This window comes from Apostichopus japonicus, chromosome 8, assembly GCF_037975245.1.
Source record: "Apostichopus japonicus isolate 1M-3 chromosome 8, ASM3797524v1, whole genome shotgun sequence".
NCBI lineage: Eukaryota > Metazoa > Echinodermata > Holothuroidea > Aspidochirotida > Stichopodidae > Apostichopus > Apostichopus japonicus.
In genome coordinates, this window is record NC_092568.1 from 39,167,053 (window position 1) to 39,193,919 (window position 26,867).

At 36.8% G+C, this 26,867-nt stretch overlaps 1 protein-coding gene across 3 annotated transcripts in view; it reads right to left on the bottom strand.

Annotated features, from left to right (window-relative positions):
- LOC139971929 (regulator of G-protein signaling 22-like) overlaps positions 1-22,998 on the bottom strand; it is a 35,743-nt gene extending 12,745 nt beyond the window's left edge. The window contains exons 1-17 of one of the 3 annotated variants that reach the window (XM_071978777.1): positions 22,831-22,998; positions 20,644-20,729; positions 19,987-20,180; positions 18,991-19,274; positions 17,731-17,928; positions 16,923-17,046; positions 15,742-16,075; positions 14,188-14,336; positions 13,369-13,554; positions 12,304-12,618; positions 11,444-11,601; positions 10,423-10,582; positions 9,420-9,512; positions 8,401-8,760; positions 7,943-8,119; positions 7,300-7,432; positions 4,730-4,864 (exon numbers count right to left, since the gene is read on the bottom strand). In XM_071978777.1, coding sequence (XP_071834878.1) covers positions 4,730-4,864; positions 7,300-7,432; positions 7,943-8,119; positions 8,401-8,760; positions 9,420-9,512; positions 10,423-10,582; positions 11,444-11,601; positions 12,304-12,618; positions 13,369-13,554; positions 14,188-14,336; positions 15,742-16,075; positions 16,923-17,046; positions 17,731-17,928; positions 18,991-19,274; positions 19,987-20,180; positions 20,644-20,729; positions 22,831-22,837 — 3,093 coding nt within the window. In that variant the 5' untranslated portion in view covers positions 22,838-22,998. Of the gene's footprint in view, positions 1-4,648; positions 4,865-7,299; positions 7,433-7,942; positions 8,120-8,400; positions 8,761-9,419; positions 9,513-10,422; positions 10,583-11,443; positions 11,602-12,303; positions 12,619-13,368; positions 13,555-14,187; positions 14,337-15,741; positions 16,076-16,922; positions 17,047-17,730; positions 17,929-18,990; positions 19,275-19,986; positions 20,181-20,643; positions 20,730-22,830 lie in introns of all 3 variants that reach the window. The other 2 variants (XM_071978776.1, XM_071978778.1) reach the window with 2 other exon arrangements.
- Between the last annotated feature and the right edge of the window lie 3,869 nt (positions 22,999-26,867).

Here is a 26,867-nt window from a genome sequence, read left to right on the forward strand (position 1 = left end):
CAGTTTCCCAAAATTTGTATGTGTCGCAATAGTTTTAAGTTTTAACCAAGGGCATTACCATTCATAATTTGCATATTACACCAAAATTTACAATCGGCGTCCAGATGTCGGGAAAATGTAACATAATGTTCAATCTGTTGGGTCGTTCCCATGGTGCGATGAACTTGGGCAAGTTGCCAAGTTCGAATGTCGATGACCTACTTATGTTCCGTGACCAATGTCAATGGGAATTATGTGTGTAAAAACTCGTGTTTTTCCACGTGTAATATATATGGAAGTTTTACGTAAGGGGAGCGAATTTCGGGGCGGCTCGTTGATTGTGAGGAAGCACTTATCTAATCACCAATTTTTGTGAAAAATATCTTACGTTTTTTTTCTCCAGAAAATATTTTTGACTAGTAATTGGAAACTCAATGTATCAAGAAGTACTGAGTCTAGACCTTATCATTGCATTTTGGGGGAAGACAGATCTTCAAGTGCAAAATATTGTTTTTTCATTCAAGGTTATCGTGGTTTTCTTGCGAGGTGTATACGGTGTAACTTTCGATGTAGGCTTAGAATTAGGATCGGCCGATGCCTACCTAGTTTGCATGAATTTTTACCTAAATTCAATTAAATGTAACGGGAATCACTAAGCATGTCGGAAAGACAGGACTCGACTTACTACTAATACTTTAAGTTTAAAAGTTCACAATGAAAAGTTTTTAACTATCAACAAGTCCCCACCTGTTTGGAACTTCAGACAACAGTAATGTAACTTAGGGGCTGCATAAATACGGGATTATAAACTACATATATAAGAATAGTACAGATTTATTTATATCGTTAATCGGCTGTTGTTTACTCCAGAAAATATACTTTCAATACGTACAATATCAATCTTCGTACAAAAGTTCTTAAAAATAAAAAAAAGTAGCGAAAGATAACTAGAAATGACATCGTGGAACCCCCCCCCCCCCGCATTAATAAACGAATCCATTTCATTACAGCATCAACTCTCAAGTACCGAACAGCAGTGTGTAACAGTACCGTACCCTATGCTATAATAATATACAGTCCCGTGCGAAGATGGATTTAATTTGATATGCTCCCTTCGGTTTTGGATCAAAAATTATTAAATCGTTATAATTATTATCACAAAATGTGGTGAAATGCATAAGGGTGAGATTTTGTACATGGGAACTTTCACAATCATCATTTGAAGGAAGAATAAATAACGAAAATTTCTGAATCACTTTGAGGTCTCGTAACATGCTGAGTTCACTAACGTTCGATATTTGGTGTAGCCTATAGGTCCAAATTACTACGTGAAAAGTTGATTCGTTAATATGTCTAGGCCAGTGCGTAAATTGATAAGATATTATTCAAACTAAGAACACAGGAACCAGAAATAAACGTGTTTTCTTTTCTCTAATTCAAATAGTAACACGTAGATATTTTTATTATGTCCTGGATTCCCGGGAATGATACCGAAACGAATGTAATAACCAGTTGTTTTCCCAATACCGGTAGTAGTTACACATTGCACTGTGATCGGGGTTAGTCAAAGCCGGGATCGGAATGCCGGTATTCACTTGACTACCGGGATCCCGCACAACCCTAGTAATGAAATAGCCTATCTTCCCTCAAAATTGGCACATTGTACTTAATGCAACTCTTCTCATGCATGTAACAAAGGCTTGTATGTATTCTTGTGTATGTATAGGCCCCTACTAAACCACCTCAGGAGTTTCGCGGCAAAAAGAAAAAGAAAAAGGATTTCCCAAAAAAATTTCCAAAGATAAAAAAGATGACGATTGTCCGTACCAAGTAACCATGTGTTTATGAATAGCGAATGGCCTAACCTACTAGATGTGTTAATGGCCCGAAAAGCGCCAAGAATAGTTACCCAAACTTTCCATCTCAAAAAGTATCTCAAACAAATCATCCATCTTCAATCTTTACCAAAATGTTAATTTTAATACCTAGTTCTTACACTCCGACGTTATTTTGTACTTATGTTCAATATAATTCCGTTTATGAACAAATAAAAAATATGCCGAACTTAGTGTTTAACATCCTTGTTCGTCACTATTATTAACTCCATTCAAGCTCAATTAGAAATTTAAGCTTAGGCCAATCAAACTAAGTAAATAGTGACAACGTAACTAGTGTAGGATTACTGTTTAACGTTTCCAGATTGATATAAAGGAATGATAAGAACTAAAAACAACTCCAATGATGTTTCTAATAATAAAAAATTGCATTTACTTGTGCAGCATTAATTTGAACAAAAATATAGACCGTATTCATAGCCTCTCAATGTTACAACATAGCGTTAGGCCTAATGCGACAGCTATGGATTCGGGGCACATGAAAATCTCAGGTTTGGATGTAGTAACGTTTGGGAAATTTCCAAGCGTCGGTTATGAAAATTAGCGGTCGTCTGGTGTTATGTATTAAAGGCAAGCCAGACGCGGAAAAATCAGGAACCGGTGAATAAAAATCACGAAAATCCGAACCGGCAGCTAAAGGGAACTAAGACACTGAATACACTTTATACGACCATATGTCGTGAGTACTGTATGTACGCCTGTAGCTATAGCTGTGCATGCCTGTGAACAACGTTGATCTGTTGATCACTTGCATATAGCTGACACACTAGCTAATGCCGCGAGCAAACCGCATGTTCGTTGGTCCGTGTGATAGGGTTAAGATAAGTGGTGTAAGCAGAGCTGAAGCTCGAGATAAGCCCAACCCGAGCTCCCCCGCTTGAGGTCGGGTTGGAAATGCAACTTCGCTGTAAGGGGACTGTTTCCCTAATGTTCGTGACGTATTGAGTGGTTGTAGGAAAGGAAGGATAAAGGTATGTTAATTTAGACTGATATAAATGACAAATTGCTAATATTATACATATAAAGAGAAAGAGAGAGCGAGAATCAGTGGTTATATAAGCCAAGCATACCAGGTCAAGGGCAACATGTTTGGTGTGTAGTCATTAGTTTGGAAAACATATAAGATGTTACAAGGAAAGGATCAATTACTAAGGTAACATGAGCCCTTGAAAAAGTGGCTCAAAGCAGAAAAAGAAGTGACTTGCAAAATTATGTTAACAAAATGCATCAAATGCACTATAGTAATCATATGATTATTCAACCATATTTATAAAATTGTGTTTGGCCTACAAGGATCAAGGAATACAAGGATTTACACCTTTCTCACCCCATCCCCCCACACACCCCTCTTATTACCAATTATGTATACACACATTGCATTCTGTCTTTCAGTTTAATTTTAAGTGCAAAAATCTACTTTCACGATCCTCCATTTGTTGCTATTATGTAGTGTACTAAGGGTTGACCCTGCCATACTATGTTTTTATTTCATGTACCTCTCCACATTAGCTGTACATTCACCATGGTGTCAGTTCCAACATGTGCAGCTGGGTAACAGCCTTACAGGTCATTATCATAACATAAGAAGAGAAAATTATGCCTTTCATCGGAGCAAAGAAAGGATGAAGCTACACACAAAGATGTGCTTCTTTTCTTTACCCATCAACTTATTTTGATTTTACAATATGAAAGTCTAAATTTGCTATGTCGATTATAAAATGTTGCAAACTCTTTACAATGATTAAATGTTCAAAGTAATTTAGTAAGCATGTACATATCTTTGGGAAGCTTTCATATTTCAATTCTGACTGGGATTCCCTTTTTCTTGGGACAGCTACCTGTTACTGCACATACCAATACCTGATGTTCACAGGTACATAAAGTTACTATGGAAATGCAAAACAGCAGAGGGAGTATGCTTGACTTCATATAAGGTGCTGCTACTGTAATATCATGCAATAAATAGTGACTGCTAAGAACAGATTGGGTATTAAACAAGGAGAAATGTTAGACATAGAAGGTTAGCCATCATTAAAAAGAAAGAAAGGAAGGAAGTAAGAAAGGCAAGATAACTCAACCAATGGTTGCAAGCAAGACTTGACAAGTATTTCTAATGTTTTTAGGTCATGTATAGATGAGTCACATTGTACTCATGTTACTGGAACAGTGTAACAAAGGCTTAGTAGCAAAGCTGGTTGAAGTAAGGTTCATGTGGGGGGAGAGGGGGGCGAGGAAAGAAAGGAAATCGTTGGAAAATTGACGCAGCATCCCTCACACTGGACATGATAGCTTGATGGCAATTCACCTTAAAACTTGAATGACCGGAGTGAGGCTATTGCTAACCTCCTCCTTCCACACCCCATTCCCCCACCCTCCCCCCCCCCAACCACCTTCAATCATCTTGTCCCATCTTGGTCACAGTTAACCAATGAAATACTTCAACAATCTTATATGATAGTATGGCTGTGTCTGTGTCCATAAAGCATTTTAATTCACCAAATGAAACCAGGGTTAAGGGACAAACAGAGTTACATTTAGTTTGAGAATCTTTCACATTCTTTCTAATAACTGAGAATCACAGCCTCTATGAATCCAAAATATCAAAAAAATTCAAACTAAGAGTTACTTGTCATCAGGTAAAGAAAAAAGGTGAACAGTGGTTAGATGATGAGTCTAATTTCCAATGCAGATGTTAATCATATAATAAATACCGTTAGTAAACCAGGCCAGAGGAAAACAGCGATAAGATAAAAAGGTATTCTTCAATCACTTACATTGGGCATGCAAGTATTAGAGCAACAAATCACAGCAAACAAAGCAGTTCTGTTAGAAGAAAGATGGGGCATGCATCTTACCGGGGCCCGGCCCCTCCGTCGCCTTTTATAAGCGACGATGAGGCTTTGGGTACTCTCCGATCGGAATGATATGTCTACTGCTCTACCAAGGGTATCACCGGTTATACCCTGATCCTCCATGGACTCTACATGACTCTGCGTGAGGGGGAAACAGTCAACAGACTTGAAGCAAACAGGCGAGAGAACTTGCAGCAAACAGAATGGCACATACGCAATGTTTTAGCAAAATGGCAAAGTCTAGAAGGAAATCAATTCCTATAGGAAAAGATCTACAACTAATGTCAAAGTGGTAACAAAAATATGAAAAGAAAATTGATGCTAAACACAAAGGGTAATTCTAGCAGTAAATAAGTTGGATATTAGGTAACGGAAAGAATATTGCGTTTTCTAAAAAAATATGGTACGTCTATCGTGCTACTTTACCAAAGGACTGCATTGTGGGATACTAACGCTCCAGATGTTTCTATCGGAGACTGAATGAAGAATGATGTAAAATTGAAACATGTTTGAAGCAAATGAAGAAGAACATTTTTTCTAAAGCCACAGAATGAAGAATGTAAATTGTAATCTAGAGTTCTTTTGCTTCATCAGCTAGTTGGTATACATAGAAGATGAAACAACAACCTGACTTCAGCCACACTGTACTTATTTATAAGCAAGATCCACTAATAGATTTCCAACAACCTTTAGAGTTTATGGATTCAGAGATTAAATTTAAGTAATGACATAACATCCAGTTCAGAAAATGAACTAGTAACAATTTTGAAGCTTTATTTCACCAAGCTCTCCTCCCATCCATCTCCCCCCCTCCCCAACCCTGCTCCCTCATGTCATATTCATAGCTTAAAGGTGGTATCATAATATGCAAACAATTTTCTATAAAATGAAGTATTGGATGTGATTTGAAAGTCTCCATTATTCATAGAAACAAAGTTCATTTCTCTTAGACTAATGCAACCTGTTAATCCAGGAGAAAAATATCTCTGAAACAATTGGATGGATGACCACTTATTCCAAACAATTACTACCTGTACATGAAAAGACTAGCTTTCTCTTTACAGCATGAATGCTATGTATGGCCTCTCTTTACTGTATGATTGCTATGTAAGGCCTATCTTTATGGTATGATTGCTATGTATGTCCTCTCTTTACTGTATGATTGCTAGGTATGGCCTTTCTTTACAGTTTGATTGCAATGTATGGCCTCTCTTTACAGCATGATTGCTATGTATGGCCTCTCTTTACAGTGTGATTGCTATGTATGGCCTCTCTGTACAGTGTGATTGCTATGTATGGCCTCTCTTTACAGTATCATTGCTATGTATGGTCTTTCTTTACAGAATGATTGCTATGCATGGCCTCTCTTTACAGTGAGATTGTTATGTATGGCCTCTCTTTACAGTATCATTGCTATGTATGGCCTCTCTTTACAGTATGATTGCTATGTATGGCCTCTCTTTAGAGTGTGATTGCTATGTATTGCCTCTCTTTACAGTGTGATTGCAATGTATGGCCTCTCTTTACAGCATGATTGCTATGTATTGCCTCTCTGTACAGTGTGATTGCTATGTATGGCCTCTCTTTACAGTATCATTGCTATGTATGGTTTTTCTTTACAGTATGATTGCTATGAATGGCCTCTCTTTACAGTGTGATTGCTATGTATGGCCTCTCTTTACAGTGTGATTGCAATGTATGGCCTCTCTTTACAGCATGATTGCTATGTATTGCCTCTCTGTACAGTGTGATTGCTATGTATGGCCTCTCTTTACAGTATCATTGCTATGTATGGTCTTTCTTTACAGTATGATTGCTATGTATGGCCTCTTTTTACAGTATGAGTGCTATGTATGGCCCCTTTGTACAGAATGATTGCTATGTATGGCCTCTCTTTGTAGAATGATTGCTATGTATGGCATTCACATCTGATCCAACTGCTGTAGTATCATGTAGTTCTCATTTAAATATAAATAATAAATATACAAGAGCAAAGAAATTTATGACCTAGAAGGGGATATCTAACCAGTGACTCCTGGGTTACAATCCCCAGCGCTATACTGACTGAGCTATTCAGCCCTTAGTTTTTGATCCCTTTAAGGAAAATGGCTATGTAGGGATCGCCAACAACATAAGGGCCGGAAAGCTCAGTTGGTAGAGCACTGGGCTTTAATCGAAAGGTCATTGTTTTAATCCTTTATCGAGAGATAAATGACCTTTCCAGGAATTGATCCGAACCAATCAGCTGCTCTGAAATATTCCAAGGAAAAAACTCTTGAGACAATTAAACTTGAGTTAAGAAAAATAATGTTCAGTCAAAAACCAAATTTCAAATTAGGAATTATATATCTACACCAGATTTTATACTCATAGATCTCTCCCAACCCTTCAACCAAAAATTGAAAATGGTAACAACAAGCAATTTCTGAAGATAACATTACACCTGTAATGATGATTACATATAAAACCTGCCTGTTAACATTACATGCACTCAGCTCTAACATGAACAAACTAATTTCTTCAAAAATTACTTTCCTGCATATAAAAGAGAGTTCCAATGTTGTTACACTTACACTCCAGAACCCTTGGAAAGCATCCTCAAGGCTGTTAGCAGCGTGTCTGTGGGCGGCCTCCATTAATTTAGAAGATGGTTTGTTGCCTTCCTTGGCTAATTTCATCAAAACATCATGGGAAAGATTGATGGATCTGCAAGATGAGAAGCATGAAAAGTTAACCTTCTCTGTATATTTGATGAAACCACACATATTGTTTACCAGTTTCAGGGAGGTGCCTCTTGTTTCATGCATATTATTATTAAATTCAGATCCCTATTATCAAACACAGATGAGTTCTTTTCATATCTGGTTTATAATTCTCTCTTCAGTAGAGTGAATCAAATCTCTATTGCTAGTAAGTAATAAGAAGGGAACATGGTTACAGATCGTTTCCAGAGTTTAACATAAAATATACAGCTGATAGCATTGTTCAATTTTAATCACAGAACCTTTTATAGCCCCCTTCTCCTTCCACCACTGCCCCTCCCATCCCAGAGAAAATACTGGTAGCCACAAAAAGTAGTTTCTTCCCCAAATAATTTGCTACCTTGGCTCACCTATTCCTCTCCATCAAGTGAACATGATGAAATAAAAAATAACATACACAAAAAACAAAACTTCTTTAAAAACAGAGAATTGTTTTTGATTTACTACAACTCACTTTCTGGAGGACGGATCAAAGTATGTGTTGATGATTTGTTTGAACTGGTTGGTCCTCTTCTCTAGCTGGCCTTCAGGTATCTTCAGGGCTATGTCTACGTCCATGTACATCTGCAAGGTGTAGTTCAACTCTTTACTCTCAAAATCCTGCAGATAGTTCTTGAAGACATTCATTAACCTGTCAAAATACAGACGGAAGATACATAAATTATATATAAATATATATATTGTATATATTATACAAATAAGTTATAAGGCTAGCAAATAGCACTTCTTTTGGTAGGATGGAAAAATATCTGTAAAAAATGTAGCAATTTGTACAGAAGAACACAAGATCGACTAAGGTATTCCTGGTGGGGAGTACCACATACTCAATTAAGATAATGTCCCCCCTTAGCTTCTTTACCTACAATTGAATGCAAGGGCTGAAGTTTAGCTGCATTTGAGAACTGGACTTACGATTTATTCTGAAACATTTTCTTAAAGTTGACCTCACGATTTGGTTCCTCTTCATCCTCCTCATCCTCCGCGACATCATCAGAGCTGTCCTCATCATCTTCACCTTCATCCTTCCTTCCCTCCTGGTTATCCCTCCCGTCTCCTCTATCTTTGCTTCCTTTTTTACCCTTCTCCTGTTGCGACTGGAATTTGACCCCTTGACCTTGTTGCTTGCTGGCGTTAGCCTGTCTGGCTTTGACTTGTTTTAGCAACTTTCTCTGCATTGCTGCTTGCTTTTTCTTCTTCTCTTTTTGAGCTTTCTTCCTCGCTGCTAAGGCATCTCCTCCTTCCTTCCCTTTTAACTTAGTCTTCTGTTCCAGGCTGTAAATTAAGACAGTTACAAAATATTGAGATGGATTATAATGTATGTATATTTATGTATATTAGATCCTCCTGCAAGCAGGAACTCGCGAAGAAGCCTCATTGGCTTATCAAAGCCGCAAGCTGACCGAAGTCAGTCTCTTACATTCATATTTAACGTCCATGATTATGAATTGATCAACAACTCTGTAACTGGACGACATACATTGATCTGGGAGTGACTGGAACCGGGGACCTTATGATTGAAAGGCACCGGCGTTAACCACTGAGCTAACATTCCACATAATAGCTGAGGGCCTTGGAACTTCTTATAGCTATGAAGGGTCAAATCAGAATAAACCTTTGAGTGACTACATCCAAGAAAATAGGAATAAGTCTTGGAACCTTATTACAATGAATGTATTATAAGATGATAAATTTTCTTTTGCCCACGATTGGAATTGTTATTAACACACTGGATTCTCCACTAGTGCACCTTGGTATGATTGAGGTTATCAACATTCTGTTGAATTTCAGAGACAAGCATTTGTGTAAGATAGACCACTGTAATCAAAAATGTTAATGAAGTATTAACTATCAAGGTGGTTATGTTAATAATTAATCCCCCCAAATATGGAAACTTTGCAGAAAAATGTAGTTGAGAGTAAAGAAAGCCATACTCTGCCTGAGTTGCATCTCCACGTCCTTGACGTGAAGCGGATGAAAATCTAGAACTCCCAGAGTGGATCTGATCCTCGGGCCGGTTTCTAAACCTACAGAGCAAAAGTAAACATATGTGAGAATGCATTTGCATAAATTTCTAGTCATTATGCTATTCATTTACTTTCAAACTGTGTTTTTACGAATGTAAAACAATGGCTACGTCAGTGAAGAAAATTAATTTCCATTTCATTTCATTTCTATGTCGAAAGGTAATACATTAATTATCAATTTGGGTAATTTAAATTTTTTTCAGAATTTGATGTCTAAATTACATTTTTACTTTGAATTTGTTTCATTTCTGTTGACATAAGTAGCCTGCTGCTAAACACATAACTTTCACACTTCCTTAAGTTTAAGCCCAAAAAAGCCACAGACAATAGTCTGAGTTTATCCCATCACATTTCTTGATGCCAATTTCTCCAGTTGTTTTAACTTTGTAATCTTGTTTCTATTGTCTGCCACTCAATGTAGAGGGGACAAACACATTTTTCTCCTCACAGTCCAGGTAGAGTTTCCTATGTTCAACTACATGTATGATTCATCTGACAGTTTGGTATTGATAGTGTTGATAGTTCAAATTGTGCTTGATGAGCACAAAGAGTGGTCTAGATTCAATTCTCACAAATTAAATCAAACCATTGTGTCACTTTACGAGCTATTTCATTTTTATTTCTATTTTTTCTATTTTTTGCTGTTCTTCTTTTACTTTTTGTTTTTATACAAATCTTTATTCCATATTTGTAAATGAGTGCCTTGGGGAAGATAAGCTATGGCCTACCCCATCACACTCAAATAAATAAAGTTTTAAATAGATAAAATAAATTTAAAAAAACCGTATCATACCATCAACTTTCAATAATCTATAACTTTTTCTTATCCACTAATCTGCACATTTCTTTTCTTTACCACGATTATAAAACATTTTTTAAATGGTACAGGTTAAGAATGTCACAAACATACTTTAAAAATGTTTTCAAGTCATCCTTTAGAAAGTGAAGCCACTCTCTCTGTAGCAACTTCATTGATTGGTTCTGTGCTCGCTCAAATGTTGAAGCTTCAACGAAATCACTCGTCATGAGGAGGACGCCATGAATGTAGTCACGTTCACCGGGTGGAACACCTAGGGAAACAACAAAGAAAGGATTACTATGCAGCTTTAAGGATCGCTATGCAGCTTTAAGGATTACCATGCAGCTTTAAGGATTACTATGCAGATTTAAGAATTACTATGCAGCTTTAAGGATTACTACGCAGCATTAAGGATTACTATGCAGCATTAAAGATTAGTACGCAGCATTAAGGATTACTATGCAGCATTTAGGATTACTATGCAGCATTTAGGATTACTATGCAGCTTTAAGGATTACTATGCAGCATTAATGATTACTAGGCAGCATTAAGGATTACTATGCAGCATTTAGGATTACTATGCAGCTTTAAGGATTACTATGCAGTTAAGGATTTCTATGCAGCTTTAAGGATTACTATGCAGCATTAATGATTACTATGCAGCATAAACGATTACTAGGCAGCTTTAAGGATTACCATGCAGCTTTAAGGATTACTAGGCAGCTTTAAGGATTACTATGCAGCTTTAAGGATTACTATGCAGCATTAAGGATTATTATGCAGCTTTAAGGATTACTATGCAGCATTAAGGATTATTATGCAGCTTTAAGGATTTCTATGCAGCTTTAAGGATTAATATGCAGCTTTAAGGGTTACCATGCAGCATTAAGTATTACTATGCAGCATTAAGGATTACTAGGCAGTATTAAGGATTACTTTGCAGCTTTTAGGATTACTATGCATCTTATAGGATTACTATGCAGCATCAAGGATTACTTCCATAACTTCCATCAATGCGGAAAATACACTTTGAGGCCATACTAGACAAATTCTGCCCTCCGTTGACTTTAATAACCTCAGCCCTGAATATTATTCCTTGGATAAACTGAGTGATCAAAGATCTCAAGCTCACCTATGTACCATACACTGCCATCTACTAGATACTTGCTGAATATTGACCAAGCCTGACCAATTCTGAGTAGTCTATCTGCTGATCTGCCTTCTGCTAGACCATATTCTGTCACATCCTGCCAAAAGAGAAGGTTTGACAATAGCCTGCTGTCTTCCTGCCTGTAATACCAGAAATACCAAGATTATAAATTAAACTCTCACTTGAGGCCAAACATGAATAAAATACAATAAAATATGGCTAAACAGATCATCATACACCAGATAGGCTTGGTTTACCATTACCGGCAAGTTTGCCAACTTCTGTCAGGTATTTACACATATGAAATGATTTTAGGTGTCATATAACATAAATTATTTACCAAAAATCAACAAAAAGAAGTGATATTAAAACCCTTAAAGGAGAAAGAACTATAATGAATGAATGTTTTCAGATGTGTTGCAATGTAGCACAGCAAAAAGTATAACAGTCCAGCAGTGGTCCAGCTAAGATGCTGTTTTTCTTCTCCTGCACGTTAAACATTAGTTATTGATTGCGTTCAATAGTTTTATCGCCCATACACATTTCCGTATCATTAATGATCACATGGAAAATATCATATTGAAAGTTTAAAATATTTGAACCATTTTCTTTATTCCATGAAACCAAATTTGACTACTTAAAACTAAAAAACTACATTATGAAATGATTGTAGATGTCTAATAGCATCGATTATTTACCAAAAATCAACAAAAAGAAGTGATTTTAAAAGCTTTAAATGAGAAAGAACTATAATGTATGAATGTTTTCAGAGGTGTTTCAATGTAGCACAGCAACAAAACTATCTAAGATTATGATGACATATACATTTTTCTGGTACAGACCTCTCCAAGTATCTTTGAAAGGGCCTTCCTGCTTCTTTATCACAGACTAAGCTGACATGAAATCTGGCCGATAGAGGTCTTGAAACATGTCTGTCGGCCTCAGCATCTAAGATTTGACCAGGTTTTATGAATTCTTCCATTTGTCTGCCACCATTGGCCAGTTTATTCCAGTCTTTCCTTGTCGTGTTTAATCGGATGCACGAGTCTGGTCTCACTGGGAGGGAGTTAACGAGGGATATCGACGGTAAAAATCCATCTTGTGGTGAGTTCGCATCCTCTCTCTCCGCTAACTGTTTCTCCTTCAAGAGTCGAAAGCTGCAAATAATGATAGAACAAGATAGTTTTGAACTATCTGTCAAGCTTTCCAGTGGTATGAAGCAAATAGTTGTGTAAATCTACAAACATATAAGATATCTCACATATATATCGGAATCAGTTTCTCTAAATGTGCTCTGGGCTGTAAAGCGGTGGAAAATGGTTTCGTGTCTGCCAACTTACAGAAATTAGGGAAGCAATCACAATTTACAGCGGTCTGAGAGTGATGGGCAATTGACCAATGATTAATCAAAGTTTACATATACCAGAACTGAAATTCAACAATAGGGAGGGTGGGGAGAGGTGGGGTATGGGTGGGGTGGTGTAGGAATGGGTTGGGGATTTTGCAAGTGAGGGACCCTTCTTCTCCATCACTAATGATATGAAAACAGAGTTGTTCTCACTTGCAGAAGGAATGGATCAGTAAATGCATTATAAATGATCACTGACCACCTTCCTTTAGTTGTAGGTCGAACCTTTGATTAAATTAATGGTTCAATAAGCCTAATTAACATAAAAAACAAAAACCACTTGATGACACAATTAACACTTAAATGGGTTGCTTTTGATAAATTTTAAGTTAAAGTTAACCTTCATCATGCAATGCTGAAAATGAACACTGTAAAACTGTATTGAGTAGGAACTTAAAGAAAACTTTAAAAAATTATTAATTTCAAATTAATTTTAAATTTTAATTTAAATTTAAATTAAAATTAAAATTATTATTAATTATTAAATTATTAATCTTACTTGATTCCTCCTGTGTATTCTTGATGGATTAAGAATCTGGGAACCCAGTAAGAACGTAGCCTCCTGAGGACGTCGTACTGTGTCCTGGTGAAGACAGATTCACTCAATCCCATGTTCCCTTGAGCTTTCTTGATCTGCTCCTGGGCATCTGGTGTGAGCTTAAATCGGTACTTGTCTTGAATATTTCTACAAATGAATAAGATATATGAAGAAATAACACCAAATGTTGATGTTGATACAGCATATAACGAAATATTATGTATTTATCTTTAATATGAGTCTGTTCAGAATAGCCTGTAATTGGTTTCTTGGTCTATATCTAATAGAAATGTAACTGATGGGCCATAACATGTTGACAATTCATTATATATACATCACAGAGAATTCTTAGATGAGCCTCTGCTAGGATGGGTCCTGGAGATTATTCCTCATACTCTACCCCCTCCCCAACACCTCCATTCCTCTTGACTGAACTAATCATAGCCAATAAATGTCCTCCGATCAAATGGCAGGTGGTGGAGTTTTAGTAGAACCGATGTCCGCCGAAACTTGATAATCACATCAGATATTGTGTTCACAAAATGTTAGTGATCATAAATATGACTTTTATTCATTACCTTGATGTAACTGGCATTGATATAGTCAGACCTAACATCACTGCCATCTGTATCCAGCCTAACGTCTTGCAACAATTTTAAACTACAAAGCTATGTAACACAGTATTATCCTGAGCTATTTATATCTTCCAGTTTTTCATCAAAACAGCACTCATGATTTTAAAGCATGTGATTAGCATAAAGCATGAATATTCATATCTACCTGAATAAATTAGTCTTTACTACATCAATCTTCTGATCTCCGAGTGCCAGCATGTTATCTCTGTAGAGTTCACAGTCCAACCAAAAGTTAAGCATATCCTCACCGGCTGTTCCTTTTAAGAATGCTTTAAATGCCTCTACTCCTATCATCTAGAAAAAAAGGGAAAAAAGGTAAACAAGTTTGATCATCTCAGTGCTAGAAATGACGGATCATTTCTATCATTTACAGTATATGCTACCTAGCTGTAGATGAGCTTTGATCTAGCTGTGAACTACTCTTAAATAATTTTTCAATAAAGTCACTTTGTATTTGTATTGAGAAAGCATACAAGCATCACATACCACCAAATACAAATACTTCCAACATTATCGTAGAGTTTTACAACATCCTTCCATGCCTTAGATAAAGCAGCAATACATTCACTGGCAGATTCAGAAGAATCAGGGAGAAGAGATGTGAGTAGGGGAGAGGAGAGAGGAGGGTTGATGAAGTGAGAAGACTGAGAGGGAAGGAGAGAGGATGGTAGAGGAGGGTAGAAGAGGGAAGAGGAGGTGTGAGGAGGGGAGAGGAGAGAGGAGGGTTGATGAAGAGAGAAGATTGAGAGGGAAGGAGAGAGGATGGTAGAAAAGTGGAGAGGAGGGTAGAAGAGGGAAGAGGAGGTGTGAGGAGGGGAGAAGAGAGAGGAGGGTTGATGAAGTGAGAAGACTGAGAGGGAAGGAGAGAGGATGGTAGAAAAGTGGAGAGGAGGGTAAAAGAGGGAAGAGGTGTGAGGAGGGGAGAGGAGAGAGGAGGGTTGATGAAGAGAGAAGACTGAGAGGGAAGGGAAGAGGGGGGTAGAAAAGGAGAGAGGAGGGTAGAAGAGGGAAGAGGAGGTGTGAGGAGGGGAGAGGAGAGAGGATGGTTGATGAAGAGAGAAGACTGAGAGGGAAGGGAAGAGGAGGGTAGAAAAGGAGAGAGGAGGGTAGAAGAGGGAAGAGGAGGTGTGAGGAGGGGAGAGGAGAGAGGATGGTTGATGAAGAGAGAAGACTGAGAGGGAAGGAGAGAGGATGGTAGAAAAGTGGAGAGGAGGGTAGAAGAGGGAAGAGGAGGTGTGAGGAGGGGAGAGGAGAGAGGATGGTTGATGAAGAGAGAAGACTGAGAGGGAAGGAGAGAGGATGGTAGAGGAGGGTAGAAGAGGGTAGAAAAGGGGAGAGGAGGGTAAAAAAGGGAAGAGGAGGTGTGAGGAGGGGAGAGGTGGGGAAGCGTGGTGGCTGGAATATCTTCCACTCTCTTGTGGAATTATATTATTATCAATCATAATATATTTATATCAGTTTATATCAATCAGTTCAAATAGAAAACCTCACTCATTTTTAGAAGAGTTTTCCAAGCTTCAAATCTTGTATAAATTGCTGCTTTACTTTTGTTGATCATTGTTTGCTAAATTTGACTTTATATAGGGAGTACCAGTATCAAACAGATGCTTGCATATTTACAACCAGATATTGTTTGTTAGTTTATGATGATATGGCAAATGAGCCAATCAATAACGATATCGATGAGCTATTGTCTTACACTGCCCAGTAGATGATCCTTTAACTGCTGAAGTGTTAGTTTATGTTTGCCTTCCATCTGTCTTAGTTGAGATTCTGTCCTCTCATCGTCTCCACCTCTCTCTTCTTCATAATCTATTATACTTGGTTCTGGGTCATTGTCCGGGTCAAACGAGTCCTCCTCCTCCTCCTCTTCCTCATCCTCCTCCTGCTCCTCCTCATCTACGTCCATATTGTCACTGTCAGAATCCCCTTCATTGTTGTCAAAATCACCCATATCCACATCATGGCCCATAATCCTATTGATTGGAGTCTTAATGTGTTTGATGGGAGATGTAAATCCTTCTGTAGAGGTTCTGCAATCCAGAAAAAAAAAGGGAAAAAGAAGACAAACCATAATTTTATAGGATCAACTGTAATAAAAAACAAATGAAACCAATGGCAGGAGTACCATTGTCAGGCACAGCAATATATATGTATGGTAGAAAATAGCAGCAAAAATAGACAGTGAACAAACTAAAAAGAGAACAACAATAAGTTTCAAACTTGACGCCTTTTGTTGTTGTATCAACCACCAATTTCCTCTTAGCGTCACTGGATCTTATTTAGAAATATTATGTCAACTCATTTGGTCATAACAGAGAATGAATTGTTTTGAGACAGAAACTTTTACATCATGAGAGACAGACATTGTATACATAGACAAAGAAAAACCTAATATGCTCTTCTTTCCCCTCACTTTATCTTTGAATCAGAAAAGAGGGGAGGGCATAGTTTCACCTCCAACAAACACCACAAAGATTTATATGTCCTAGAAACATTCACATTGTAAATGAACAACATAAAAGCAACAAATGGTAAACAACGGTAAACTGTTCTGTAAAAGCCAGATAAATCCCACCTACAGTGATGGATAACAAACAGTATGGTACGAAATATGGTTCTACTGTGAATACTACTACAGCACAACAACATAATCAAATAACATTTTAGTGCCTGCGACTTCTACCTTTTTTATTACCAACAGACAAACTTAAAGGTAAAAAAACTGATCACCTTTTCCCAATCTGCTGCAATATTTCTATATTTCAATATTTCTATATTTTTAAAATGCATGTAAATATACATTGACAAGGTTTCATAGGTTACATCACTACTTAAAGTGCATGTGGCTATTACATTGACAACTTGAAAAGACTCTACCTGTCTCCACTGCTGACTATTTCAGATTCATCGTCACTGTTTTGTGAGGTCGATGGGATTTTGATTGTTGCTGTCTTCCTCGGGGAGACTGCCTTACCAGGAATTCTGAGAGCACTCTTAGTACCTGCGATAGAGATAAATGTAATCCACATATTTAAAGATTTCTTTAGCAAGCTTTTTTTAAATAAAATTTTTATAGACCAAAAGTTGATAGCATGTAGCAATGTAGGCAACTAAGTGACATTAATCAGTCAACAGATTATTGCCTTGTGGCATTAATGTCACAACATTAAAATGAAAATATCTCTCAATATCACACTTTACATTTACAAGGACATAATACCAACACTCAACCTGCATGTACTTTCATAGCAGAAACACAAAGTTTGCATAATTTGTATATAATAATCAGGGCTGAAGTCGCTATTGACATAATACTCACACAAACATATTGCTTATGCTAAATGGCCTACATGTGTTAACTGACACTGTACCACAGCTGCCAAAAAACATGGTTTGTTTACAATGAAAAGAGAAGAATAAACATCAAGATTAATATTTAAATAATTTGTGAATGCATCAAGAGATCATAGTAGTTGGTTTCTCAATCCACATTTTAGCTTCATTATTGATATGAAAATTTTCTTTGATCCCTCAGCAGTTACTTATGTACATATGAGTCGACATCTGTTAAAGTTGTATAGAAATTCCATCTTACAAGCACCTGTCCACTGTTTCAAAATGTCAAGATTCATTTCAAGATCTATTTGAATGAATGTCAAACAAATATTTTAATCAATAAGCTTACCTTGCAAAGCACTTTGAACATTTAATTCTGCATTTCCCTCCTCATCACTCATGTGTGAATTTACCATCGGTGACCTGACTTGACCTTTGTGTTCATCAGAGGCCAGCACATGACCTTTGCCCCTTGAAGATGCACCATTGGTGAGCGGGTTCACTGATTGGACATCGGGAGTGTGAACAAGACTGGAATGGCTCTTTGCTAATGACATCAAGAAGAAAAGAAACCAGTAAATTTATTTTAATTTTTCTTTGTGACATTTCTAACCTTTAATTGATAACATTCAACCGATTTTGACAAAATTTTGTGTAACACAAGATGAGAAACGACCACATATGGTAATATTTTAATATCATCTTTTAAATACACTTCAGTTTTTCCGTACATCACTGACAGCCTTTCGTTTTTCCTCAACATCTTAATGTTTGTTTTTGTCATTGTTTAGAAATTTACACAAATGCCAGTATTAAGTTACTTGTATTAGCATTAACCATTTCAGCATATTTCAAACTTGAACTTCATGATAATTAAAAGATTTAATCATTTTTGTTTAATTTTCCTTAGATTTTACTTATTTTAAGATCTTTCCAAAAACGTATAACTTCCATCACAAATGTAATTGATGCACTGCTCCATAAGATGATTGGAATGAGAAACATTAAAATCGTCAAACTAAACCGTTTTCAATGGATCATCAGCCTATATAGAGGAAACAGACCAACTTGGCATCATTCCTGCTACCGTAGAATATGGATGAATCTATTTATTGGTCACTGCATCTGATACACCAGTGAGACACAGATTATATAACAGTCATTTGTAAATTTAACCAGGAATTCACATGTAACAATGTCATCCACAAGGTAGTAAGTATCACTTATAACTAAAGTTGTCTTCAAATAACAAGAAAGAAGTGAATTAATCAACTGGAAGCTAATTCTCATTTGGTTTGTTTCTTCTCTTTCCCTTTTGTTTGCCATTGAATGATTTTGTCATTTTGCTTTTCTTTTGAACTAGTTCTGTAGCACTAACAAAATCTACCTATTACATGAGAACAAAATATCAAACTGAATTTTATAACCAGAGACTGATCCATACAAGAAAAAACCAGCACCTTGATATAGCTCAGTCAATAGGGGCAAATAAGAAACATCCTTCAGATCTTCTCTTAATACTGCTAACAGTAGTACGAAAAGACCATTCAAATAAATCTTAAAACAGAAATTGTACACTTATAAATGGGTGGATGGCAGTGCTTTTTACCTAGACCAAACATCGGCGGTAAGCTGATACATCTACTCCCCGGTCGGAGGTACTTGAACAGTCCGGCACGCTCGGCATCGTTCTGCCAGCTGAGGTCACTCTCGTCATCGTAGGCTGACGCGGCTCTACTCTGTGCTAGGCTGGTGGATGTTGTGGTGGTGTAGCTGACCGTCTGTCGACTGTATCCTCTCAGTCCTCTGCTACTCAGCCTGCTGATGCTGTGTCTCTCGTCAAGTGGACGGGTCAGTAACTTACACAACTTGTACTCCAAGAATAGTTTGGTTCTGTTGTAAAAAAAAAATGTAATACCCACAAGAGAGTTGAGATTAAGTTTAACACAGTTTGTCAAATTTGAGACCTAAGTCAACCATCACACCTTCACTTATCACTTTTCGCTCTAAATTTCAAAGCGTGAAGAAATTTGAATTTCAAAGTGTGCGAAAACTTGATTATTAAAAGAACAATTATTGTTAATTTTTTTAATAAACGTGGGTTAATTTAAAGGCAATATTTGCAAACTTCAGCATGTTTTCTATGCAGGGTAGGACACGTTATTTAGTCTGTGCAGATGGTTAACTTTCAATGACATTGCACACCAATTCATTCATTCCAGAAAGTATGTGATTAACAAACAAAATGGAAGCCACAGCAGTATTTCATCAAATGACCAATGATGAAAGCTCATTTACCTATTGTACAAGTTTCCATGATTGCCAACTAACTCTTATCAACTGATTGATAAGAAAGCCCTCTACAATTGTCTTACAAGTTACTACTGACCTTTATCTATGTGAGAAGCCTTACAAGGATATTATTTTCAAATAATTCTGTCCAATTATCACATGATAAGGACTATAAATGCACAAACATCCCTGACACTTTCTAGGAGAGTTTGACAATGTAACAGTTAGGTCTATAAACAACCATGTATGCCAATGGCTGGTCATCACTGGTTAAGCTGTTAGGCTATCCTGTCCAAGATGAAGTCAAACACACCTTATAAACAGCGGTAGCCGTTCTGTCTTGGCCCAGTCCAGAATCCTCTCCCGTTCATCGTCTCCTGGAGCATATAGGGCCGGACTTTTGTACCAATTCTGGTTCCCAAGTGAATTTAATGAGTTCCGATTTGCGTCTTCCACCTCTTGAAAAGTGCCTGTCAGCCGATTGTAGTACAGGGGTTGAGGAAATGCCTAGACAAATGATAGGAGAGGAATTTATCATTAGTCAATGTCTTGATTTTAGGAATAAACAAGCTACATATATGCATCCTATGTTTGTCTTATAAAAAGTGCAATGTTCCTTTCTCAGTAATAACAAAAGGCTGCTGAATATTTTTCTTTAGTTCCATATTAGCTACAATCACTAACATCACTTTTGCACTTTTGCAAATACTATACTTTTACTATACTATACTTGGTATACTATCTTAATGCCATGTAAATAATACATTTCTCACATGTGACAACTTGAGATTTCAAATACAACACACCAATACCCAGTCAATTGCTTGGATTTACTGCAAAGCAGAATTAATATATAATCTCATTGTTTGCTTATTATTTTAAATACTTTACAGTATGTAATGTTAACATGACAGTTAACAAAACAAGTACTTGAACTTGCTGAAGAGTTGTTATTGAAAAGACATCTTACAGGAAGCTGCAGGAAGACATTGAAGTAATCCAGGAACAGGTCATCATAGACTAGAAGAGCTTCAAAACTTTCTTCACTAATCTCAACTGTTGAAGACAAGGAAAATTAAGTCAATTTTGTTTTTCATAAAATGTTATTAGCATTGGTTTGAATGGATAGCAGGGAATAATTTATCCAGCATTGCTCTGCAAAATGGGCAAATTGTTATACAAACTATGTACTGTAAAGATGTAGAGCAATTTTCAGATTCTTCAAAGCCACTACACAAAATTTGAACACTAAATTATTCCCTGGATAGGATATCATTTCTTGAAACCTGTCATATGTAAAGTAACATAACTAATTTTCAAGATTAAAAATGAAATTGTACATGACCAGTGAGATTTTTTTTCAACCAGAAACTTACAAACATATGGAGGAAATTCATGAGGCCTAAATTTGCACAGAATTTCTTTGATACAACCAAAAACAAATTTGGCCAGATTATTACAAACTCATGGAAATGTACTAACTATGAAATTGAAGCATCCAAACTGGAGGGGACTTGGGATTTTTATCAATTTCTATGTGTGAGATTGTAACGAAAGTTATACGAGCCATGAGTAGTGATCCTTTTTGAAACTAGGTCTAAATCTTTCTTGTATAAGTGTGAAGCGTATTCTAGTTTGTGTTAACATATTGTTTACTTATTGTTATTATGACGTCACACATGGCTTGCGTTTTTGTGGTTTGCTCTGTGGTGTGGCGGGCTATGAACCACGCGCTATAAGAAGCGTATACAGATGTTTTGTAGTAAATGATTCAGTTTGTGGTGTTGGAAGACAGCCAAACTGGTTCAAATTGGTTGAGTGCCCATTTGCATGTGCTCATCTGCATATCGGGTTGGCACTCAACCAATCAAGAGTTGGGTGAGGAGTTACTGTAGCTATAAGTTTGGACGAATCAGGTTCAAGAGCAGAGCGTGTGTCCTGTGCATCGCATCGTAATTTGTTATTTTAGAATCGGGGAGTTAAAGTTTATCTCCCGGAGCCTACAGAAGTATAACAGAGGGCTCCATAATTTATATTTATAATCAGCCTAAATGCTGATTATGAATATAAATTACGAAGCTAGGCCGTGTATTTTAATCATCCCAAGTTATAGTTATATTCAGAATTAATGAAAAGGAACTTATAATCAAATATCCGCTGTTGAAGATTATTTATTAAGACTTTCCTGCTTACGCTCAGTTCAACGTTATTAGTGTAAGGCCCTGCTTACCATTACCTGGAACTATCAAAATAAGCATAACATAAGGAAGGCCTGTGTATTTTATGTCATCGGAATACCAGAAATATTCCTTAAATTTGTCTTTCTAAAAAATTTCTGCTATATTTGTAAATCTAGCAGGAACTCCTTTGATGCCGACAGCATCTCCTTTAAATGGATTCCAATTTTGAAGCTATGTCATATTACGTATATTAATTGAACCAATAATATTGACAAAGATACCTCTACAGGAATTGGCCAGTTTCATAAAATTTCTCTCAAATATGGTAGTGTACAACATACATGTTTGAAAGTCAAATTTAACCCCTTTTTTTCAAATGCAATTTTAAACTGAAAAGCCTTAACAAGAACATCAACGAATGTATTTTACAGTGAATCAAAGGAACATTTGTAGTATGATGCCGCTGGCAATTTCATGGATTATTTCACTCATTTACTTGAATTATACAGCAAACTTCAAAACATCCCTGAAGGTAGGAGAATTTGTCCTTGATTTGAGCAATTTGACTCTCAACCTTCACAAAAATAATTCTTTATATTTCTGGTGGAATCTTTTCATAGTTGAAGGATAGAACAAAACCACAGTGCAACATCAGATTATGTAGCAATATTTTCTATCTAATAACATTTAGAGCTTATGCAGTATGTTCTGTGCATTGCTTACTTACTTTATACTGCAGTGTACCAACCTAGGGCTACATGATTGTAGGCCGAGGCCTAACTTAGTAACCACAGTGCAAAGTTCTTTATTAGTAAGAGGCTAGACTGAGGAATAACTTTGACATGATTAAGGGCTACGCAGTCCTGGATTCGTAAGTTCTTCAAATAGGTCTTACGCATATGACCCTGTTGCGCGAAAAACCAGGATCAGGTTCTGTCAAACTGGGCAAAGCATTTAGCTTTGCATTTGTCACTTACCTTTCATGTTTAGAAAATTTATGAATTCAACAGAACATTATCGATGGATTTCTTTCTTCTGAAACACAGAAAGGCATTTCTTAAAAGTTAAAGTATCATCTAACTGGTATTGTAATGGATGCACCTGTCCATGAACACTTTCACGATTTTTCCTACCAGCGCAGTATAGTACAGAGAACCGAAAGCAGGTTGATATAAGGTTGTTATGGCAACGTGTTTATCCGCCGCTTCAAGAACTACCACAGGCTACCTCGCCATTTTTCTAGGATCAAAGTTTCAAGTTTATTTCTAACATTAGTTAGTGTTCAACACATAAACGATAAATAAACTTGATTTGATAGTCGTAAAAAGGAAATATATATATTAGACATTCCTTTGGACGGTGAGCTGTTGGGATTAAAATTTAAAGGTTTTGATAAAGATAGGCGGAGTGTATAGCCTAGTGGTTAACGCCGGCGTCTCCCAGTCATGAGATCCCCGGTTCGATTCCCCGCCGACAGCAATGTGTGTCGTCTGGCAAGGGTGTTGTTCAATAACAACTTCCTGACATGGACGTTAAATGGATGTGTGCCGAGAGATTGGCTTCGGTCAGCTTGCGAGTCTACAAGCCTCCATGGCTTCTTTCGCGAGTTCCTGCTTGCGGGAAGATTACATATACATACATACAAAGTGGGAAATGTGAGGAACAAGACGAAATTTGATTTGTATATAGAAAGTCCGAGGAAAAAGCGCATATCTTAGTGCCATTTCGGATAGAACAGTCGGAATGTACTGTCGATGCAAAATGGCTAAACTTCGATACATTACAGTCGCAAAACACTGCCAAATAAAAATAATGGAAAAAGTCAAAACCCGAGTAAACTAGTAGCATTCTGAGGCGAAATTGTTAGTAGAGATATGAGACAAAAAATCAATTAGCCAGCTACTGTTTGTAGGTCGAAATTTCGACGGACACTGAATAGAATTCTATTCAGTGTCCGTCGAGATCTTTTAAGAAACACTGATACAAAAGTAAAAAATTCCGAGACTATATTGTAGTATATATTTCTCGAAATTTTGACAATGCACTTTCTATTTGGATATAAAGTAATTGAAAATTTGATACAAAACTTTGAAATGTCAATCTTCCGCTCGGGCCACCGTAGCATCTACAAAACGAAATTCATGTGTGGTCGCAAGGCTATATAAACATATCAACTGCCATGAGTTGGGTGGACTTGACCCAAGACTTCGTCGCCGGGAGGTAATCATTCATATATCATGAGCCGTACTAATTTCTTTTACAATTATGCATTTAGTCCAATATCCTACCTTTGATTTTCCTCATCAGACTGTTAATTACGGTGTGAATTTTGTTACGCATGGCCATTAGTATAGTTATGTATCTTGATGATAATTTTGCAAAAATAATTAGTTATCTATAGATAATTAATTATTTTTATTACGCATTTATGGGTAATATAGCTTTGATTGATTGAAAAAAAAGCAATAGAACTGAAATGTGAGGTAGACTGTCGATATAAAACCATATTGATTTATTCAGCCTTTTCTTACGTTTGCTTCATCTTGAATATTTCCAATGAAATGTGCATCCTACTTTAAGTAACAAATATGTAAAAAATGGGCTACATAGATCAGTGCGGAACTACCAAATTGATGTGATGAAAAACCTTCATTTCTATATTCTCCATCCCTATCACGAGTGACTTTGAATTAGCTTCTTAATTAATCAGCGACAAAGGCGGCGGAACCGGGGGGGGGGCACAGGGAGCACGTGCTCCCCCCACTTTTCCTCAGGTTAAAAATGTGCCCTTTTTCTACATAAAAATTTCTAAATAAATAAAAAGTTTACAAAGCGAAACGCACGTCGAATGAAATATTTCGGGAAGTTTTAAATGTTTACTACCACAGGCGTAGGAGCCCAATTTGATTTGGGGGGGGGGGGGCTGTAACGACTTGCCCGAAAAATATTACCAAAATTTTTCGAGCGCTACGCGCGCGTTCAACATCTTAATGTGCATATCATATAGGCATGCGTTGGTTATTACATCGCATGCCAATAACATACCATCATTTGCCGTGTTATAACCCTTCCAAATTGGTTATAATTATTCGGAAAGTCGTTACAATAATAATGATCGGTACAATTTATTTGGCTCCGCACTCGTTTATGACTATAACTCCCGTAAAACTCTTTAGCCCTTTAATGTCTAGAACTTCCAGCAACCACTATCACCAACTGCTTACGTGGCATTACTTTATTGGCTTCGCATGGATCTCAGATCTTAATATATATAAGTTATGTGTTCTGGCTAAACGCAACCAATGCCAGTGGTCCCTTTTCCGTGTGCGCCCAATATATATATCAAAGGACATTGAAAAGGACTTATTTACATAACATAAATCACGAGGGTTCAACAAGCCAATCACGCAAGGTACTCGTTTAAACATGAGCAAATAATTATGCAGCTGAATCTTAACAATTTGAGGTATGGTCAAACAAAGTTACCAAATGTTATATAACACACAACAATACGAAAAACGAAAAAACGCAAAATACATTTCACTACAATAATAATATCAGTTTAACCATTGAAAAACACATAGAAAATTATTTTTCTTTCAGTATTTTGACATATTTCATTTGCTTTCATGCATGTATCGATCGCGTGTGCAGGGACTTGGACTTTATAATGATTTTCCAATTTCCCAATTTGCACATTAGATATTGCAGTGCTAGTATGCATTGTTTACTTGAGGGGGGGGGGGGGTGGCGTTGATGGAGTGATGTGTATACGCAAATAAGATAATACAATAAGAGTTATGAAGGGTACTAAATATCAGGCTGCATCAGTCCAATCGAATTTCTGCAAAGTGCCAGCTTCGACGTTGGTGCCCCCCCCCCCAGATTAAAAGTGCTTCCGCCGCCCTTGATCAGCGGATTAGTATAGGATGACCTTTGGGTCAAATTTCGCATTGGAATTTTTTTAATGAGTCGATACAAAGTTTAGTAGTGCAGAAGGGTAAGAAAATAGCAATTCAATCAAGAGAAATGAGGGTAACAAGTATGTAGGCTATTCATGGTAAAAAAAAGTAGCCTATAATTCAATGGTCAAAAACTGAGCAGAAGTGAACATTATGTTATAAAATGATGTATACAAAGCTAATATATGCATCTACTCCAAATATATGTATGTATCTCGAATCAATGCTTTACTTAATAAATGGAAAATAATTTTGATATACCGATCACCAAAGCACTGTGTACGGTGTCATAAGGCACTATATAACATGTTCCATTTCCCTTCCTTTTTGTCAGAATCAACATAAATCCCCGAGTTTCAAGTTTTATTTGAAACATTTGTGCAAACACACTGTTGATGACGCAACTATGATTATACTGTTCAAAGCAAATATAAGCCCAACATCGAACATGTTACACCAGATCAGCTAAATTTGTACGAAACTTCTTCATATTACCACATATTTTATAATAGAGGGCCTTCACAAGATTCCGTAGAAACTCCCTGCCGCTACTTCCTGAAACGTTCGTAACGGTTTCTCGCCAGTTTTACCCAACTGGAGCACAAATTGGACCTAATGTTATCAAATAATGTACAAATCTAATATTGGCCTAACATGTTTTACAAATGGATAGAGTTTTGCCTGAAAAATCTCTGATGAATTATTCCGTAAGGGTTAATTTCACTCCAAATGTAATTATAGATCTCGAATAAACTCTAGCTTTAATACATTTATATCTGGAGGTTAAACTTAGAAAGTATTTTTCAGAAACCGATCACAATTTTAAGCAACGTGTACGGTGTCGTTTAAGTACAATCAATTGCGTATTTAAATTTCGCATTTCCACTACAATATTTTGTTAGGGAGAATGCGGCCACAGTTTGGTAAGTATGACATCAGAAACATTTTTTAAAGATTGCATTTGGCTTTATTTTGCAAATAGACCGTTGGGTATCACTCATGCAAAGAAGTATCGAACCATATGTTTAATGTAATGCAACTTTCAACAATTC